Source organism: Theobroma cacao, chromosome 4, assembly GCF_000208745.1.
Source record: "Theobroma cacao cultivar B97-61/B2 chromosome 4, Criollo_cocoa_genome_V2, whole genome shotgun sequence".
NCBI lineage: Eukaryota > Viridiplantae > Streptophyta > Magnoliopsida > Malvales > Malvaceae > Theobroma > Theobroma cacao.
Window position 1 is genome coordinate 23,326,571 of NC_030853.1, and position 21,319 is coordinate 23,347,889.

The window sequence follows — 21,319 nt, forward strand, 5'->3', positions numbered from 1 at the left end:
AAAAAATAATAATTAAGGAAATCTAGTGAAATTAAAAATTAAAGCCCAATAGGATAATCTAAAAATGGTACCGTTCATGGAACGGGCGTCCGAGGGGTGCTAATCCTTCCCCGGGCGTAACCGTACTCCCGAACCTAGATCCAGAAAATTGTAGACCGGTTTAAGGTTCTTTTCGGTGGGCTTAAAATTAATTTAAGTTTTCATCGATTAGAATCGAGTCAATAGGTGGCCAATCACCCCTAGTAAAAAAAATAAATTGATGGCGACTCCTAGTTTAATTTTTAGTAAGTTTTCACACCCACGTCTGGCGGTCGGGTTCCCGGACCCGCACGTTACGACACTATGCCTGTTTCAAATAGTCACAACTATTGATCTTTTCCAACATGCATGACTTTTTTTTATTTATAATATATATGACTTTTTTTTTATTTTCTAATTTTCAATAGATATAACTTTTTCATTTTATTGCAACATGAGATTGTGTCCCATATTTATTAAAAAATGTCGAATAACTAATATGTCAAAAGTCAAAAAGAAAAACACATTCATTCATAAGAAAAGTCAAGACATTTTGAAAAAGAATGTCAATTATTAAAGAAAAAAATATGCCTATTCAAGTGCTAATACTTTAAAATTGTGACCACAAGTTTTGAAAACATTGTGCTTGAGGATAGTGATAAAAGTTATTTCATTATAATATTTTTAATCTCCTGTTTTGTAAAAAAGGCAAGTAAAAACAAAAAAAATTACCTATTTAATCATCTAATTTTTCAAAATTTTCTATTTGAACCATTCAACATGTGAAAAATATAAGAATAAACTTTAGTTACCTGAAAAGTGGCTTTTTTCAGAAAAAGTGAAAAAATTCAAAAGCTTGTTTAATGTTTTAGCATTTTTAATTTAAGTTGAAATGGTTTAATGGGGGATTGAATCTGACGACTCTGGCGATGTGGCATGGGGTTGTTTGTGGTTATTTTTCTGTGTTCGCATGTCCTCGATGATGACAGATTTAGTGAATAAGGAAGGTTTTGCAGGCGGGTCCTCAGATGCAGATTTTGTACAATTATGTTTTATTTCTCCTTTCGGCTTGCTTTAGGCAGTGATTTCATTTTTTGGGTCCATGACTGGAAGAGGGGCTTTCTTCACACAGTTTTCTTGGACCCGGGTTTTTGGGCTAGAGACTGATGTGCTTGATCTCTTAGGTTCTGGTTTTTCTTATGTACAACACAAGTCGATAGGAAAAGGGGAGAGAGCTATTTCTAATTTCTTTTAACTTAAATTAGGTAAGGAGATTGTTATGAATTTTGGGAATCAGTCTCTTTTTGCAATTGTATATAGTTTTCCTTTGCACAAGCCATTGACTTCACGCCATTGGGAGCCTCCAACAATCAGTTAGAGACTTTGGTTGGCATGGTGCCTTATTGCTAATAGAGTCATCTTTAAAAAAAAAAAAGTTAAAAAGAGAAAATAAAGGAATGTATTATTATAAGAGAGAATCCAATCTGCATTTCTGGCTTACTCAACCATAGATAATTGAGCTCTTTCTTTTAATGAAATAGCATATTGATTGAAAAAATAATTTTGTTTATAGATTAATTTAAATTAACAAATAATATTGTAATATAACTCTTAATTAAATATTATAATTTAACTAAATTAGATTATAGTATTATATAATAACTTTAATTAAATAATTTGTATAATTGTCTTAACATTTCTTCAAAATCAAGATGGGAGTTTGCAAAACGTAATGACATGATAAAAAATGACCTAGAAAATGGTATGGCTAAACATATGGCAACTAACATAACGAAACACAACACAAAAAACAATACGACGAAACATGATATAAAAATTAAACATGACTAAACATGCATAAATAGTTAAAAATTAAACGTGACGAAACATGCAGTAACAGTTAAATAATGTGGTGAAATAAAGTATAGATAGATAACGTACAAATGATGAATTGTTTGTATTTCTTTATGATGTACTGGCGTTTATTGGTGTTTGTACTGTCCATGGACAAAGGCAGTATTATGTGCCATACTCCATAGGGGTCATCGTGCTTAGAGATTAATGTCAAGATTTAAACTGACGAACTTATCCATTGAGTTAAGTCTCCTTGTTGATGCTTTCTCTCATTTTCAGCCACTTAATGGATGTGCACAAATTCTAGGAAGTTATAAAATTAGTTGATTAAGGGCTGAAGAGACTGATCCATTTCACTTAAAAAGATACCCACCTAGACCTAGTTCAAGTACCTGGCGCCAAAAGTTATCACTAAATCACAAGTTATCACCTAGACCTAATTCGATTGGGGAGGTTACTGGATTCGCTTCTGCACAGGTTTGAATATGGTTGAGAAAAAATAATGCCCAGGTGCTTTCTCTTTTGTTTTCTTGCACTGGTCTTGATGTGAATGTACAGGATGCTGTGTATATTTTGTTGAGAGCATGGGGTTTGTTTCTATTGGGTGGGGTTATGTTGATCGGTGGGAATTGTTGTTTTGGGATTGATTATGCTGTGTTTTGGTGTGCAATCACTCCTCACTCTGTTTAGGGATGCCGGAATCTGGACTTATGTATAGATTTTTTTGTGGGGTTGGAGTTGATTTGATGCTGTTATTCTCAAATTCTGAGATTTAACAGGTATAAATCTTCTTGTACCTTTCTCAGAGGTGAACGATTGCTTCCCTCAGGTTTAGTATATATATGAACTTTAAAAAAAAATCACAATAAACTTGTTTTTCTCCAACACGATAATGTTTCCGTATGATTTAAATTTGATAACTGGTGATGGTGAGTTACTAAGAAACAGTTGGGACGCCGGCAACAGTCAAGAGAAGTTTTTAAGTGTAGGACTAGGTGACTTAAATCAGTCGTGCATTATAATGGGTAAAAAACTAGAAAATTCTCTTGAAAAACTTCAATGGGAAAAGAGATTGTGAGCTAATATCCACATCACCTAGCCATCAACACAATCAAAGCCAAGACTTTATGGTCATGCCCAAACGTTTGTCTTAAGCAGGTTGCCGTCCCGGAAAGTTGCTTATGTCAACTGTCTTTAGTCATGACTCAAAGGTAGAAATCAAGCATCCTCATCTTTCTTTTCCTTTACATATGTCTTTCATTTATAGACTTTGATCTTAATCAATCAGATTTTGTCTTGTTAAATTTTCAAGTCGTGCTGTTGACTTCAACAATTGCTTGACGGTGTTTCACTTGGCAAGTTCTAATTGAATAATCAATGAATGATAGAAGACGCAGAATGTAGAAAAATGAAGGGATCAAAATAGTCACTGTTGGTTGAATTATCAACAAATTTCAATTTGAAGAAGAAGAGCAGAGTCAATTTTCTTATTAGAATTATTATATTGAAATTGATATTAATCTTTCAGATTATATGGTACTACTTGCTACCTGATGTTGGAGATCACAGCAAAGTTTTCTTTTAACTTTCAGTAGCATGGAAGTGGTTGGTGCTGTTGTGGAGGTGATACTAGCCAAGGTGATTTCACTTGCTGCCGAACAGATCAGCCTTGCATTGGGTTTCAAGGAGGAGTTGACATTGCTCCATGACTCACTTACTATCATCCAAGCTCTGCTGCAAGATGCGGACAGAAGGCAAGAAGAAGACAGGGCTGTTAAGCTTTGGCTTGAGAAGCTTAGAGATGTTGCTTATGAGGCTGACGATGTACTGGATGAGTTTGCTTATGATGTTCTCAGAAGGAAGGTGGAGATTCAGAACCGATTGATGAAAAAGGTTAGCTACTTTTTTTCGCTTTCAAATTCTAGGGCATTTGGTGTCATGATGGCTAAAAAAATTAGAAAGATTAATATGTCCCTCAGAAACGTTAACAACCAAGCCAATCTGTTTGGACTCCAGAGAAGAGTTACTGATATGGTTGCTCTACCTAGAGTAAACCAAGTGACTCACTCCTTTCTTGGAGACTCATCTCAAGTTATTGGAAGGGAAGATGATGTCTCAAAAGCAGTTGAATTGTTGACCAACTCAGCGTGTCTACAAGCCCTCCCTGTTTTATCAATAGTTGGGATGCCAGGTCTTGGAAAAACAACATTAGCAAAATTAGTGTGCAAACATGATCAAATACAAAAACATTTCAGTAGAATAATTTGGGTGTGTGTAGCTGACGATTTTAATGTTGAAAGGATTTTACTAGAGATGTTGGAATCTCTTACCCAAAACTCATGTACAGTTAAATATAAAGATACTATACTTAGAAAAATACTTGAAAAATTGGGAGGGGATAATTATCTTCTTATACTTGATGATGTATGGAATGAGGACACCGAGAAGTGGGAAGACTTGAGAAGTTGCTTGTTGGGAATAACAAAAAATATAGAGTGTAGAGTTATTGTGACAACTCGTAAGGAGAATGTAGCGTTGGGGATGGGAACACTTCCTGAATATATGCATCATCCACGCAAACTTGTAGATGAAGAGTGTTGGTCAATAATCAAAGGTAGAGCATTTGAAAACTCTTCCATACCCCCAGAATTGGAGGTTATTGGGAAGGATATTGCAAAAAAATGTAGAGGTGTGCCATTGGTTGCAAGAGTTATAGGAGGTACAATGAGCAATAAAAGGGACAAAGATCAGTGGTTGTCAATTAGAAACAGTCATGTTTGGGATTCTCTTGAAAAGGATAATGGCATTTTAAGTATACTAAAATTAAGTTTTGATCGCTTACCTTCATCATCCTTGAAACAGTGTTTTGCATATTGCTCACTTTTCCCCAAAGATTTTGACATTAAAAGGGAAGATTTAATTCAGCTTTGGATGGCTGAAGGGTTTCTTCAATCCTCTGAAGGTAGTCAGATGGAGATGGAAATTATTGGTGACAAGTATTTTAATGACTTGTTATTTAATTCCTTGTTTCAAGATGTGGAAAGGGATTTGTATGGAAACATTAAAACTTGCAAGATGCACGACCTAGTTCATGATCTTGCTCTGTTTGTTTCGAAAGCAGAAACCTTGGTTTTAGAGAAGACTGGTTCCATGAATAATGCTTCTCGTATTCAACGCCTGAGTGTCATTTCTACTGGAAAAGAGGTACCAACTATTCCAGAAGGCATTTCTACAAAGTTGCATTCTTTGATTTCGAAGGTTGATGTCTTCAAAAATATGTCAAAGCAACCCAGAAGCTTGCGTGTCCTATATTTTCAGAATGCTAAGGTTGAGAAGTTGCCAGCTTCTATCGGCAAATTGAAGCATTTAAGATACCTTAACATCTCAAGAACTAATATCGGAAGATTACCAAAATCTTTCACCCTACTCTACAATTTGCAGACCTTAAACATTATGGACTGCTGTCTTGAGAGGCTTCCCAAAGGAATAACAAAACTAGTTAGCTTGAGGCATATTTATTTTGATAAGGAAAAGATTATGCCAGTTAAGATTGGCTGCTTAACTAGTCTTCGAACATTGCCACTCTTTTATGTGGGTACGGAAAGAGGACGCCGAATTGACGAACTTGGATGCTTGAGCCAACTTAGAGGAGAATTAAAAATATACAACCTTGAGCATGTAGAAGACAAAGCTGAAGCCATTAGAGCAAAGTTGCAAGAGAAGGCCAAACTATATGAGGTGGAATTGTTATGGAGCAACAAACGAGAAGGCTACGGTAATGACGAGGAAGTATTGGATGGCCTCAAGCCTTGCTCAAATTTGAAAAGCTTAATGATAGTGAATTATCCGGGAGAAAACTTGCCTTCATGGATGCTTATGAGTGTCCATGATTTTGGTTGCACATTTCCCCTTGATAATTTGGTTTTTTTGAAATTAATAAAATGCAAGCAATGCATAAACATTTCGAGTCTTGGGCAATTACGGAATCTGAGAATTCTTGAAATAGATGGAATGGAGAGGGTGAAATGCATATATAACAGTGAAATAGCAAGCCATAGCTCAGGCTGGGTTGAGGGAATCACTCTATTCCCATCTTTGAGAAGATTCAGCTTAGAGAATATGTGCAGTCTTGAGGAGTGGGTACAAGGTGTGGACCTGGGGACAGAAGGAAGAGAGGATGTGGTATTGTTTCCTCAACTTGAGGAGTTAATTGTCTTGAGCTGTTCTAAGTTGAAGAGTGTTCCAATACAGAGTAGACTTACATCTCTTCAGGCATTTCATGTTTGCTACTGTGACGGATTAAGTAATTTAAAGGATGGACTCTCTGCCTCCAAAGTTCTGAAAAAACTAAGAATATGGAGGTGTCATAGTCTGGTCTCTGTCCCCAAAGATGTAGGAGAACTGCAATCTCTTGTCCACTTAGAAATCTCTTTTTGTCCAAAACTGACCACCATTCCAGAGGAAATCTTAGGCTATCTCACCAGTTTGAAGGAACTGAAAATTGGTTTTTTCTCAGAAGAGCTTGAGGAATTTCCAGGTCTAAATTCAATCCACCTTCTCCATGCGTCCCTTGAATACCTGCACTTGTTTGGATGGAAAAAACTGAAGTCTCTACCGCCTCAGCTTCAACACCTTGCTGCCCTTAAATCATTTGCAATAGTTTTCTTCGATGGAATGGAAGCTTTGCCAGAGTGGTTGGGAAACTTATCGTCCCTTCAAAAACTTCGAATTGGTCACTGCAACAATCTGATGCATCTACCTTCTATGGAAGCCATGGAATGTCTCTCCAAATTACAGAGATTAGAAATTCACAGGAGTCCAATATTGGCAGAAAGATGCACCAAGGACAGCGGCCCCGAATGGCACAAGATTGCTCGCATTCAGTACATTCAGATTGATTGGCGATGCATTTAATATTGAGTCTGCAGCTCAGAATAAATCCTTTTGAGAAACCTTCATTTTATGCTGCTATTAGTTCACCTCTTTTTACCACCAATCAGTTAATTTTGAATGAGTGGCCTTCTTTATGTGTCTGTGCTTTAGTATCAGTGCAGTGTATGTTATTGGTCAAAAGTTTCCCTTTAAATGATGTGCTTCTACTTATCAACTGTTGCCAAAAACTATCTTCTAAATTAATGTACGTATGCTTGTTGGAAACTTGCATATAAACTTCTAACAAGCACTTGCAAAAGAACATTTAACCATGAGATCGGTGGTATTTACAAGAACAGAGAAATAACAGGATCAGGAATGATAAGGAAGTCTCTTAAAGTGCATTACAGGCTGGCCAACATCTGGAGATGGAGAAACGAGTCAACTGATTGTCATTTTAGCTGCATGAATCTCATAACTGTTATCAATTTGAGATATAAACCAATTACTTTTTTTTTTGAAAGGTTAAATATATTAATCAGCTCACCACAATGCCATTTTAAGTCTTTAAGTTTTTGTTACCAAAGATTGTCATGGCATAAGTGGTAACTGAGGAAAAGAGAGCCAATACAGAGTCCAGAGAAGCCAGCAAACGTATCTAATTTGAAGACTTCACCGTAAGAACCTAGGAGCTAACCTATGCAAGAAAAGAGCACAACACAGAAAACAGAAACCGGTAGCCAGCAATAACAGCATTGGCACAATGAAAGTCAACAAACAGCCTAACATCCTTAGCAGTCGAGAAGAAGTGATCCTCTGGAACCAGAAACAAAAACCAACTTTATAAACCAATTTATTATAACCTGTTGTATTATACTAAACCTTATTAGTACTTGGATGTTGTCAAAAACTGAATGAAAGCCGCCACTTATACACATTGCTTAGATAAATTATTAATCAAAATAGTTGCAGAACAATTCCCCTCTTTTCTTTCTCAAAAAATCCCAGACATTTCTGTCTTTCCATGGTATGGAAGTTGAGGCAATTGAAGAGCTGCTTGGTGCTTCAGTAAAGGTAATACTCTTTTTTGTTTTGGAAGTTGGGATTTTGTTGATAGCAACGGCTGAAGAGTCTTATACTTCAATGGTAAAAGAGTCCTTTTGGCATAAAGCCAACTTTGGAAAAGTCAGAAACAAACAATTTCAAGAGATCAAAGCTGCTCCAGAGGAATTGGCAGCACCCAAAAGAAAAGACAGCCCCTAAACAAGAAGTTCAGGCTGAAACCTAGAACAATGCTCATCCCAGCGAAACAGCATAACCCTAGGATCAACAGCTCCCTAATGAAAAAAGATCACACTACCTCCTGGAGATCCTCATGGTAAAAAGCCAAGGATCAACAATCCTAGAAAGTACAAAAAAAGAAAGGAAAAAAGAGAAAAAAAAAAAGAAAAAGAAAAGAGCAACCCGGAAGAACAATTGCGGGAGCCTGAGACATGCAAAGCCTTGCGGGCGCCAACAATCGCAGAAGAAGAAAACATCCCAAGCGTCACCCCAGAACAGCGAGGGCATGAAGCCGACATCCCACAAGGAAACAACAACTTGCGTTCACGACAATGGAGTCATCACAGGAAGCACACAACAAAAACATGCGACTCCGGTGAGGACATATCGCATCAAGGCACCCCAAAGGTCAGGCACAGAAGATCAACACAGCTTTAACCATCAGCAGACTCAAAAGACAGCAGGCCAGGTACTGCAGGAGAAGCAGACATAAACAACCCCCTCCCTATCCTTCCGGAATCCACAGAGCAAAGACGACGCTACCTGCACATTCAACAAACCAGCTCCAACCAAAGCCGAACCATAATCACAGCTCAACCAAAGGAATAAATTAAAAAGCTGACAGCAAGGAGAGCCCTCCTGACCTCGTCAGACAACCAAAGCATGAAGAAGAGACCCGCATCAAATGAGAACCGAAGCAAAACAAGGACACCCCACCACCAAGAGGCAAAGCCTCTTGTAACCGTGCCTCCTTCACCTCCTCATCATCCCCCCGTTGAAAAGGAAACACAACCCAAGGAACATGGGAGATCAAAACAAATAAAAAACAACGTGGTCGGTCCCCACAGAAAAACACCTGTACAAAGCAAGGAGAGGAAGCAGAGAGTTTCCCAAGAGATCATGCCTTCTCAATGAACTAAAAGTTGTTTGAATGATGATGTTATTGTTTTATTTTAGTTTCAATCTTTTCTTCTTTTTTGTCTCTCTCTTTTTTTTTCTTATATTTTTTCCTTCTCTTTTTATTTTTTCTCCTCTTCTTCTCTATTGTATCTTCTCCTTTATTTTTTCTCCCTTTTTTTCCTCTTGCTCTCTCTCTCTTCTTTTTTTTCTCTTGTTTTTTTTAATAACAGTTAGATTCCTAAACCAACACGATTGTCAGAGTGCCTTTGCAAGAGGCATACCCTAAATGAAGCCTACACATACCTCTAAAGAACAGCAAACTCCATGAGACAGGACATGACTCAAATCTCCCAACCCTTGGTAACTTTGGAGCAGACATAGTAGTACAAAAATAAACCCAAAAGCAAGAGACTTCGAGCCAGAAAGATATCAAGACCTCAACCAAGCAGCAGCATGCCTCAACAACTCCCTAATCCGCCGGGAGTTCAGAACAATCACTACCTAGGAAAAACCTCACAAAAAAGAACCCACTAAAGGACAGAAAATCAACCTCCCCAAAACAAGTCCAAAGAGGAACAAGGTGAAGTGAACATCAAAGAACAGATCACTCACCAAAGACAAGTCCGCCCTTGCTTTTAGCAGAAAAAGGGCCGAGCGAAGCACCTTGGGTCCCATGCATTTCGAGCACACAAACAAGCCCAAGCATTGATTATGATTTTGTTTCTTTTTTTCTTTTTTTTTTTATATGTTTCTCTTATCTCTTTTTTCCTCTTTTTCTTTATTTATCGCTCTTTTTTCTCTTTTTTTCTTTTTTTTTTCTCTTGTTTTTCTTCTTGCCTCCAGCACATCCTGCACCTGAAAAGAAAGGTTACAAAGAAGAAAGGGAAAGCCCGCCACCTGGAGACCTGCATAGTGCTCGTGAAGGAAGAGAAGTTAGAACAGCACCAATGAAAATAGAAAAACGTCACAATTAGAAAATAGAAGAAACACTCCCTCTCCCTGTCGCCACTTTTTCAGTATCGCTCTCCAGAAGGTCCAGCACAAGTACCAGCTCATCCTCTCTCCTTAAACCTGTTTTTGTCCAGTCCTCTGCCATCTCATTCGCTTCTTTAGGAATTTTTCTACCCTGCTACTCTCCTAACCTTTTCTTCAGGCCCTCTAAACTTAGAAGTTCTCTCCTCAGCCTCCAAGGTAACACTTGTTTAGACATTTTCAATAAACGGACAAATTCAAATTGAAAAATTGAAAAGAAGAATATTTCATTAATTATGTTTATGTAAACAATTATATTTGTTTAAAAGATTATGTTTGTACAAATTTATATATATACATATATATATTTGTCTATAAATAAAGTTTTTTGGTTTTCTTAAAAGAAATAAAAACAATTTGCGATAACTCTTTCACTTTCTCTAAGTTCTCTTTTGATTGTTTCTATATTGTCACAAAAAAGTGTATAAGAGTTTTATAATCTTATCATTCACCGATAATTGCTCATGTGGATTGATTGCATTAATATAAAATGCAATCAATAATTGAATTTTATTGTATCATCGAGATTTATTACATGTAACTTTTTTGCCTACCAATAGTAAGGGCGAATAAAACTTTAAAGAAAGTGACATTGATATGCACTTGAAGTATTTTCATAATACTTTCGGTTTTACAATCCCAAGTTCTAATATTCTTAAGGTTTTAATTTGATTCAATAATAATTGCTACAAATAGAACACTAAGTGAATTGGTTCTTAACTCTTTGAAATTGGACTGATTTGATGATGACAAAGAAAATGTCATAACGATTTTCCTGGTATTACGAAATCATTTTTTTTTTCATTTTCAAATCTATTTTCATGAATTGCTTGAATTTTTAGTTGTTGCATATGTAATAAAGTTATGTGGTTAGATCTATGTGTCTATTAAATATAAGATGAGCATGAATGAAACTATAATTGTATCTTCCGTTATAGAAATATTGCTTCCATCATAGAAAGATTTTAAAAAAAATATGAAACATAAGAAAGAAAAAATAACTCTTTAAATATTAACTAATCATCTTCAAATTAAAAAGAAATACAAAAAACAAAAACGTAATTTTATTTCCAGTAAAGTCAAAGTGCATATTGAAGAGGAAGGACGTATCACTAAGCATAAAAAGAAGTTAAATAGATTGTCAATAGATCAAAATTCAAAAAGAAAAAAAAAAGATACATTCTTTTATAGGGAAAGTCTGGACATTTCATTGTTTGAAGAAAGGAATATGCTTTTTCAAGTGTGGATATTTTTAAAATTTTTTGACCATAATTTTTGAAATAATTGTGTTTGAGGATCATGATGAAAGTTAATTCATTATAATCAGAATTTAAAATAATATTTTTAATCTCTTCTTTAGAAAAATTGTAAGAAAAAATAAAATTATTTTTCAAAATTTTCTATCTTAACCATTCAACCTAAGTAAAAGATAGGAAAAAAATTTAGTTACCTAAAAAGTGGCTTGCTTAGAAAAAGTGAAAAAAAAATTGAGAAGCTTTGTTTAATTTTTTTGCTTTTTTTAATTTAAGTTAAAAAGGGAAAATAAACGAACGTATTTAGATGTTATGGGAGAGAATCCAATCCGCATAACCATAGAAAGATGTGTAGACGTGGCATAACAAAGATAAACCTAATGTTTTCACACTAGCACACAATTTAAAATTGGTCCACTTTGACAGAAACTATATGTGAATCCCGTGAGAAGAGAAGGCTGAATCAGAGGCGATGATCGACTACAACAACCTGTTTTCCCACATTGCGCCCACTGAACAGTCCTATTAAAGCAGCAGGGCCGCTCTCGAGGCCTTCAGCAAGGTCCTCCACATACTTTATCTTCCCGTCTTTGATGTACGCTAATACATGGTCCAAGAACTTGGAATACTGCGGATAGTAATCGAAGACCGAAAATCCTTCGATTCGAACAGTCTTGTAAACTATCGTCATTAGATTGTGTACGCCTTCCGGTTGATCAAGATTGTACTGCGAGATCATCCCGCACACAGCAATGCGGCCATGAATTCTCATGTTGAGGAGCACAGCATCCAGCATTTTGCCCCCAACATTTTCAAAGTAGATATCAATACCTTCAGGAAAGTATCTGCACACACAAGAATGGATGCATTATGAATGCATTGAACATATTCCGTTGTTACTAGAAATTAAGATTAAATTTGTGAAGGAAGCCATGAGGCTAGAGAAAATAATCTCCTGATGAATGAAAGGGGTTATTGAGTAGAGACTGATCATATTATACATCTTACATATGTCATGGAAGTTATATATGCTGACCTCTTCAGAGCTGCATTCAAATCAGGTTCTTCCTTATAATTGAAAGCATCGTCAAACCCAAACTTGTTCTTCAACAGTTCAACCTTGGTCCAAAACAATGGAAACTTTAATAATAAACAAGTGTTTACATCGACTAATTCAAGCAATTCTATATTAACTACGTACTCCAAACATGTGTATTTTTAAGCAATTCGACATTAACTACTCCAAACAAGTGTGGTCTTTGATTTACCCTCTTTCTGTCCATGGGCATCTTTGCTTCTAGTGAGAGCTTCTTTTGGTTTCTTTTGATCAAGCCATTGTCTATTGTAATGGCTGAAACTTTTGACAACTGTACATGTTTCTTCTGCTCCAATCAAATTTACTTATATCATGAGAGTCTTTTGTGATCTAAGCAAGAGATTCAAAATGGCATTACGGTTGTGACACTAATAAATTTATTTTTTAAAAAAAATTATATATCCAAGATTAGTTATTTGATTATTGGTTTTTTTATGAAATATAAGATTCTTTTTTATTATTATGATTGAAATTTTTACTTTTAAATATGATCTTATTAAAAAATGTAACGATATTGAAAATCAACCCTAATACGCTAAGAGATTAACAGAATAAGATCCTCATGTCCGATACCTACCTTTTCTTTACTCCCAGCACTACCAACAACATAGCAACCCATCAGCTTCGCAAATTGCCCAACAAGCTGTCCAACAGCGCCAGATGCTGCCGATACGAAAACATATTCCCCTTTCTTTGGAGAACAAACCTCATAGAACCCCGCATAAGCAGTTATACCAGGCATGCCTGTTACAAATAAAATAATCAAGGACATTAATTAAAAGGCCAAAAACTTAATTTATTAGTCCTCCTTCTTAATTATTAAAATTCATGAAATTTCGGATTAACATAGAATTAGGAAATACTAAATTGAGATCTTTGAATTTGATAGATCCTTTTAAATAAAGTGTCTACGTGAGATTCAAATATATTAATTAAATAATGTTTAATCAGAACTAACTATAATAAATTTACCAATTTTAATATTTTTCAATAGATATGTTGTTTAAATATTGATTTCACATTATTATTATTATTATTATTAATTTGATGAGGTTATATATAGAAATAAAAATTAAAATCTAATATAAGACTACTTGACATATATGACTATTGCCCTTTTAAAAAGAAATTATTAATAAGTAAACTAAATAAACCAACAAATTAATTAAGATAAAACTAGACCAAAAATTATTAAAAGCTAATGTTGCGTTCTTTTCGTTTGTTTGATGCTGGATTTCTCTTTGCTCCGGATGCTTCTTGTTGATTGTGCCTCAGTCAGGGGAGCTGGTCTTATGTTTGAAGACTCCCCTTGCCTTTGTTGTCCCTGAGCGCTTGCTGAGGAGTTGTATGGTTTGTGGTTTTTGGGTGGATGGTCGTCCTCTTTGGGGCTCTTTGGTCTTGATAGTGGATTTTTTGTTCGTTTCAGCTGTTTAGTGTACAGGGGCCGGCTAGTCGATTTTTGCGTGTTCTGTTGATTTCCCTTGGGTGGTCTGAATTGATGCTTCACTGGCAATCCCTGTCTTTTGTTCAAGGGGCATTGTCTGCTAGTGTGTGGATGGGTGATGAGTATTGCTGCCATATCCTTTGAGTGGCAGTACTTTTTTGTAACTATTTGTACAGTTACTCACAGCTCTGACCATCCTTTTGTGCCATAAAAAGTCTTCCGTAATTCATACGAGAGAGTTGATGATGGCACAATGGTAATGAAGTTAATATAATCACTACTTTTCAAAAAAAAAAAAAGATAAACTAGACCAAACTGATGTGGTGATCTCCAATGTAAGACCTAAAAGTTTCAAGGTCTCCTTTTTATCATTGAGACAAGATGGCTCAACTCATTATATGTATATATATATATATGATAAATTTATTCGACAGGATTTAATATTAATGTATAAATTTTGACATTTAAATTTAACTTAATTATTTTTTTATTAAAAATTCTACAAACTTCAAATAACATAGTCCATGGTTGGAGACAGACTAATAAAGTACACTTTATTATATTTTTATTAGAGAAAATAGAAATTCAGACTTGGATCTTTGAGCATGAGAGATGCATGCAACTTTTCTTGAACCAAATACTCTAGATGCACTCAAGAACTTGAGAATCCAAAAATAGCCCAACATTCTTGCTTCCAACCAGAGTTAAATTTGCTGAAAGAATAAGTCCATTTTTAGCACTTACCAAGAATTCCTGTATAGTAGGAAAGGGGTACTTCAGTATGTTGAATTTTAAAGAGTCCTTCGGTTGCTGTCAGCAGAGAATACTCTTCCCATCCTGTCGTGCCCCAAACCAAGTCGCCTTCCTTGAAGTCTGGATGTCCCGAATCCAAAACTTTAGCCACTCCAAACCCAGTTATTGGCTGCACATGTTCCAGAAAAGTTACAGACTCCACGAAAAGTTGCAATGAAAGAAAGAAAGAAAGAAAGAGAAAAGAAAGAGGCTTACGGAGCCAGGGGTATAAGGACTGAATAGATCAGAGCCTTGGCTTCTCATTAAAATCCGCATATAAGGATCGCATGATAAGTAGAGATTCTTCACGAGAAGTGCTTTCGTACCAGCTGGTACCTTCAGCTTTATATTGCCAGTGGTGACATGCATGTCTGATTCCTTTGGAAACCCAGTGATATAGTCCTTGAATATCACCTGTTTGTTTCTTACAACTACTTCTTTATCACTACCATCCGCCATTTTTGTTGATTAATGTTTCTCTCTTTTCTGTGCAGAGACACTGTGCTGAGCTCTCTTTGTAAAATCTTTTTTTTTTTTTTCTAGAAATGTCTGATAGATTTCAGATATGAGGCTTGGTTTGATTGCGTACGTGGCTGGTATTTTCAACAGAAGCTCCAGGAAACCGTGTCGTGGAGACCAAAATTCCAAAGCACGTCGATGACAAGGGATATTATCAAGGACCACAAGAATTGAGCACGAAAATGTTGACCAGACTTTGTTTCTTTGTACCGCACCACACCTCCGATTAGGGGGCGAATCACCTTTGGGGTCCAGTGGAAATTAGCAAGCTGCAGAGCAGAGGGTAATGAACTGCTGTTATTACCCCCCCTTAACTACACAAAAAGAAGGAACTCATAAGCCCACTCGAAGCTAGCTATAAGTATTAGGTTTATCAATAATCATAGATTTCCTTCAACTTTTTTTACATTATATCTTTTTCTTTATAATATTGTTTCCTTTTTTATCTAATATTTTTTATTGATTTCATTTTTTTATAACGTAATAACTAAATAAATACATAAATATAAAAAAAATAATTCTATAAATAAAAACAATTATAAGTGATAAATAATCGAAAAACTATCAATAATATAAATAATCAATTTATTTAGTTAATTAATAATAAATTAAATATATGTATATATATTATCAATTTATAAATAATATGTTAATAGTGTTATTAAATATTTTTTTAGATTTATTTTTCAAAAAAATAATTTTTTTTTATAATTAGAGGAGAGGGGATTCGAACCCTGCTCTTTAGACAGGGGGACTATGCATCAATCAATGAGACAAATAAGTTATAAAATATACTTTAAAATAATTTGTTTATACACTTTCAACTTAATATCCTTAATAGTCATTCTATTTTCTCACTGCATCTCATTTCAGCACCACCCATGTTTCTTACGAAGCACATTGTTTTCAATCTCATCACTGCATCTCCCAATTTCATCAGTGGGTTATCAATCTTATTATCACTAATGTTTTCAATCTCATCACTATCAATCTCTCTCTTATACTGAACTAATCCTTAGTCGGTAACGCAAAAGAAATGCCCATCAAATATTCATTTTGAACTTAGGTGGTAATGCTGCCGACATCAATGCAGCTAAGGCAAGAACGAAACAAATGCGCGATTGCACAATGAGATTTGACTAATCTAGAGGCTCCTTCCTTCCTGTCCATCAAAGAATCCTTTCTTGTGAAAGTAGGAATTGTTCTACTAATTAAAGACATAAAGAAATCTAACCCTTTTTTTTTTGGACAAATATGCAACTAAAATTTTATAATAGAAACTAATATAATAAGTGCATGCATCCCATATGTGATGATTTATTCAAATTATGTATAACGAGTTATGACCAAGAGAAGGGAAAGTTTGGTGAGCTCATGATGTGGACTATAAAGCTTTTGGCATAAATGCTTCTAAAAAAAATTGGGAAATGTTATATAGTTTTTAGTGTTATTGCATTGGCATTAGTTAATGTGAGATTTAGACAAAAAATTGTAATTAATATATTTTTTTAAATGCATAAAAAAATATCTTATAAATTGATTGTGAAATTTTTAAACTCTACAAATAGATTAAAAAAATTGACACTATAATATGATAACTATTTCACCTCGCGTTGATATATAGAATAAGAATCTTTTGTTGCAAATAATACATTAAATAGAAAAAAATTTCTAAAACAATATTTTAATTATTTTTTTAGTAATGTCTATAAGCACTTGCTAATTACTGGATCCTTAAAAAAGATCTCCAATCCGAAATCAAAGTAAAAAATGCTCCAAAAGAAAGATATAAATTTCTTAAGCATGGCCTACAATTATTCCATGGACAAACCACCATGCAAAGCCAATAGAAAAATGGAGAAAAAGAAAATGTGGCAAACCATTTGAGTGATCTTCTAAGAATAAAACAGAGAGAAAATGAAACCAGTGTTATTAAAATAATGTATTTATGCGAATAAAGCATTGCTACTTAAACAGTAACTGGGTTCAATTTTAGTTGTATAGGTTCTTTAGAACAAGTTGAACGGTTACAATTTACATGCATATATTCTATATTGTGAACTTGTATTATTTTTTATTTAGCCCGTTGCATAGAAATCTTGACTCCGCATCCGCCATTGTAACTCGGTGTGATTAATGACATCATAAAATGCACCAAGCACTTAAGCACTCAAGAAATGTGAAACACACAGTTAACAGTCACAAATCTCGTATCAATAAGAGATGAGTGAATCTTGGATTATAAATAAAGCCTTTCCCCCATTTATTAAGTTTGTCTTTTGAATTGGAAACGTGATCCTCTGATAAATGATATCAGAAAAAATTCACATTTTTATTGATGTGAGATCTCCATTAGAGATATCAAGGTTGAGGTAGATCCAAACCAATGTAAAAGTCCTCTCCTTTATGAGCATTGCACAATTGGATGGTAGAATATCACAGATCTCATGGAGTTGATTTAAATTTATAAATAAGTGTCTTCTTTCACTTGTTATATTTGTTTTTGGGTTGAAAATGTGACCATGAAACCAACCATCAAGCTATTCAAAGAACGTGAATCACATACATGCCAGCCACCACCGGACAAAGGTAGGCTTCTAATGTCTCTTGAGCTCAAGAGTCTTAGTCAATTATGATTATGATCAGTAGCAGAGTTAGGATTTTATGTTTTGAGATGAAAAATCGAAAACAATATTTATAAATTAAACAATTTTACTAGAAATTCAATATTTGACAATAATATAAAACAACTTAAAAAAAAAAGTTCATATGAACATTATACAAATAAATCTTGAAAATTAATTCAAAGGAATCAATCTTAATAATTTACTTAAAAGAATTAACTAGTATAATCATAAATAATTTAATAATGACAATGATCTCACTTTCTAGATAAACTTAATAACAAATAAAAATTAAAAAATATAATAACAAAAATCTCAATAGAAAGCAATCCCTTAAACAATATTAAGTACTATCAATAAACAATTCAATGGAGAAGTAATTCTCTAAAATTAATTACAAAATTAAATATAATATTAATAAATAATTCAACTAGGAAGCAATCCTTGAATTAAAAACTTAATTGTAAATAACAATAACAATTTATAGGAAAACACAACTAATTTGTAGGAAAACAGTCAAGCAATCCCTAAATAAATAAGTAACAATTAACCTTAGATGCTTAATTAAATTGCTTTCAACAACAAATAGCTAAAACGGTAAATTCTAAATCAAAATCATCAAGTAAATATCATTAAATGAAGAAAAATTTAAAGTTGAAAATATTAAAATTAAAACAAGTAAATAAATCAATCTTACCAATTATCATGACATGAAAATTGAGTTATTGATTAAAAGTTGTCTACGTAGAAAATGCTGACAAGTAAAAAAGTGTAAAAAAATGATTTTTTTTTTGTTTTTACAGTATTTGGCAAAAAGAAAAGAGAGCAAGTGTTGGTTGTGAGATTTTGAAGTAGTGGGGTTTGAAAATAATTCTATTGTAATTGATTTTATTTTTTTTTTAAAAAAATGCAATTGGTTTGTTTTAGTTTTATTAAAATTAGTTGTTGATTAATTATTGTACGATATTTCACTAAACAAAAAATTATTATAGGAGTAAGATTATAAATTTTAAAAAAATAAAAATATGTTAAAAAAAATTTATAATTTTTGTAAAAAGAAAATTATAAAATTTCTAAAAAGCAGATACAAGTTATAAAAATTTAAAAATTATTGAAGGGACCCAAAACAAATGTCCCACAATGAATCGCAGAAATATCTTTTGGAACAGATCTGAGCTCGGTGCGTTTGCACGGAAGAGAAAGAGGAGACGGAGAGATTAAGCAATAACAATGGCGAATGAAGGAGTGGAGATCAGTAACAAGCAGGTGATATTGAAGGAATACATCACCGGGCTTCCGAAAGAATCAGACCTGCTTGTGACGACCAATAACACTATAAGTCTGAAAGTAGGTAGAGGGTCACCAAAAGCCGTTCTTGTGAAGAATCTCTATTTATCATGCGATCCTTATATGGGATACTCGATGAAGCATCCGGATTGCGACTTGCACAATCCCTACACCCCTGGCTCCGTAAGTTGGCTTTCATTTTCAGTCACACAGATACGTTAGTGCTCTTCGCTCCTCTCCTATTGTAACGTGCATAATTAGTTTATACATCATTAACGAATTTAAATTTTAAAAACAGAACTAAAGAATTGAGACATTTTCCAAAATTGTATAGTAAATCATAATTATAATTTTTCTTAAAAAAATTCCATACTCATGAAATAATAAGTGCTATTAATTGAATTTGTTTAATTATAATGCAATTTGACTTGTGAATATATCTCTGAAAAAGAGAACTAGTAAAAAATCACATACATCCTAATTAACTTTTTTATTCCATGAAAATTTTGTGGAATATGCAGCCGATAACTGGATTTGGAGTGGCTAAAGTTTTGGATTCAAGCCATCCGGACTTCAAGAAAGGGGACTTAATATGGGGGATAACTGGATGGGAGCAGTACTCTCTGCTCACAGCAACAGAACCACTCTTTAAAATTAATCATACGGATGTACCCCTTTCCTACTATACAGGAATTCTTGGTGTGTGACTTAAAGTTCTTTTGTTATCGATTTCGGAAATGAGAACACCATAATTGAATGTTTCTTCTTCTTTACAAATAGGTATGCCTGGCTTGACAGCTTATGCAGGGTTCTATGAGATTTGGAGTCCTAAGAAAGGAGAATATGTCCTCGTATCAGCAGCATCCGGTGCAGTTGGACAGCTTGTTGGGCAATTTGCAAAGCTGATGGGTTGCTATGTTGTTGGTAGTGCTGGAAGCAAAGAAAAGGTGTTACTTGGCTTATTACTATTTCTTATACCTTCAATGTTCTTCACTTACAACGTCATACTGCTCATGAATTTTTTTTTACCCTATATTACTCATAGTTTTGAATAATTGACTTTGAATTTTGAAACCTATTACGGATCAGTGCTAGAAATAAATCTAACATTCTGTAATATTTTATTACTTGGAAATACTTAACTGTGAAGTGAAACTCGACTCTGTTTTGCTTTTGTTTTGAACTTAGGTTGATTTGTTGAAAAACAAGTTGGGATTTGATGACGCCTTTAATTATAAGGAAGAGCTTGATTTCAATGCAACTTTGAAGAGGTCAGTAATCAGTAATATATATAATTTGCATGTCAGAATCTGTAACATCATTCTGTCCATATATCATCTCTGCCCAACCAGGAGATTAACTTGTTTGTTTCATAATTTTCTTTACAAATTAATTCTTCTTTCATTTACAAGTTTAAGGGATCGCTGCATTAACTGCAAAGACGAAACACCGATTGTCTCTGTATTCCTAAGTAAGATCATATAAGAATGAATGTTACAGGTGTTAAATCATTATCCCTGAACCAAAATCAAGTTTAGTAGATGAACGGAACAATGAAGGGTAGATTCGCTTAAGAAAACTCATGATTGTTGCTTGTCAGCAGGTACTTTCCCGAAGGAATCGATATTTACTTTGAAAATGTTGGAGGAAAAATGCTGGATGCAGTGCTTCTTAACATGAGAGTCCATGGCCGCATCGCTGTTTGTGGAATGATCTCCCAATACCATGTCGATCAGCTTGAGGCTGTACACTATCTGACATCTATCATTTATAAGAGGGTTCATATAGAAGGATTTGTGGTTTCCGATTACTTCCCATTGTATTGTAAGTTCATGGATACTCTATTGCCCTGTATCCGTGAAGGGAAGATAAAGTACGTGGAGGACATTGTTGAAGGCCTGGAGAGCGGCCCTGCTGCTCTGATAGGACTCTATAGTGGCCAAAATGTTGGAAAACAGGTTGTTGTGGTCGACCATGATTGACTGGCCACCCTTCTCTACTTAAGCATCGGTTTAATCCTCAAACACCAGTTGTTTTAAGAACCTCTCTGAGTCAACTCCCAAAATTATCTGTCAATTTTGTGAAAAAGCAAACCATTCGGCTAAAACTTGCATCAAAATCAGGCTTAAGCAATATGCACCAACAACAAATAATGCTAGCACTGCAACATCTAACTGTGGTTAATCGATTCAGGTGTATCTCTTCATGCTACAAACAAGTTAAAATTGAAAAACTAAACTTTTCCTTGGAATATGGTGGTCTAGATAAGCTCTTTGTTGGTATGGCACAAAATTATCTTTCACTCATGTTGGTTCTACTCTTTTTTGCTCACTCATTTTCATTAAAT

General features: G+C 34.4%; 3 protein-coding genes and 1 long non-coding RNA gene across 5 annotated transcripts; 2 read left to right on the forward strand and 2 right to left on the reverse strand.

Annotated features, from left to right (window-relative positions):
* LOC18602281 (putative disease resistance protein RGA3) lies at positions 2,033 to 6,846 on the forward strand. The gene is made up of 2 exons (XM_018119072.1): positions 2,033 to 3,083; positions 3,465 to 6,846. Exons 1-2 carry the CDS (start codon positions 3,073 to 3,075, stop codon positions 6,784 to 6,786), a joined length of 3,333 nt encoding a protein of 1,110 aa, XP_017974561.1. The 5' UTR covers positions 2,033 to 3,072; the 3' UTR covers positions 6,787 to 6,846.
* LOC108661788 lies at positions 7,911 to 8,988 on the reverse strand. The gene is made up of 2 exons (XR_001927616.1): positions 8,670 to 8,988; positions 7,911 to 8,568 (listed from the first exon to the last, which is right to left on the reverse strand). It is a non-coding gene; the product is annotated as an uncharacterized LOC108661788 (long non-coding RNA).
* Positions 11,501 to 15,120, reverse strand: LOC18602284 (2-alkenal reductase (NADP(+)-dependent)). The gene is made up of 5 exons (XM_007033559.2): positions 14,759 to 15,120; positions 14,495 to 14,672; positions 12,884 to 13,050; positions 12,247 to 12,329; positions 11,501 to 12,055 (listed from the first exon to the last, which is right to left on the reverse strand). Exons 1-5 carry the CDS (start codon positions 14,999 to 15,001, stop codon positions 11,674 to 11,676), a joined length of 1,053 nt encoding a protein of 350 aa, XP_007033621.1. The 5' UTR covers positions 15,002 to 15,120; the 3' UTR covers positions 11,501 to 11,673.
* Positions 18,819 to 21,014, forward strand: LOC18602286 (2-alkenal reductase (NADP(+)-dependent)). 2 transcript variants are annotated; one of them, XM_007033564.2, is made up of 5 exons: positions 18,819 to 19,155; positions 19,494 to 19,671; positions 19,753 to 19,919; positions 20,161 to 20,243; positions 20,573 to 21,014. In XM_007033564.2, exons 1-5 carry the CDS (start codon positions 18,916 to 18,918, stop codon positions 20,952 to 20,954), a joined length of 1,050 nt encoding a protein of 349 aa, XP_007033626.2. In that variant the 5' UTR covers positions 18,819 to 18,915; the 3' UTR covers positions 20,955 to 21,014. The 2 variants fall into 2 exon arrangements, with proteins under 2 accessions (XP_007033626.2, XP_007033625.2); XM_007033563.2 differs by having other exon boundaries at positions 18,820 to 19,155; positions 20,576 to 21,014.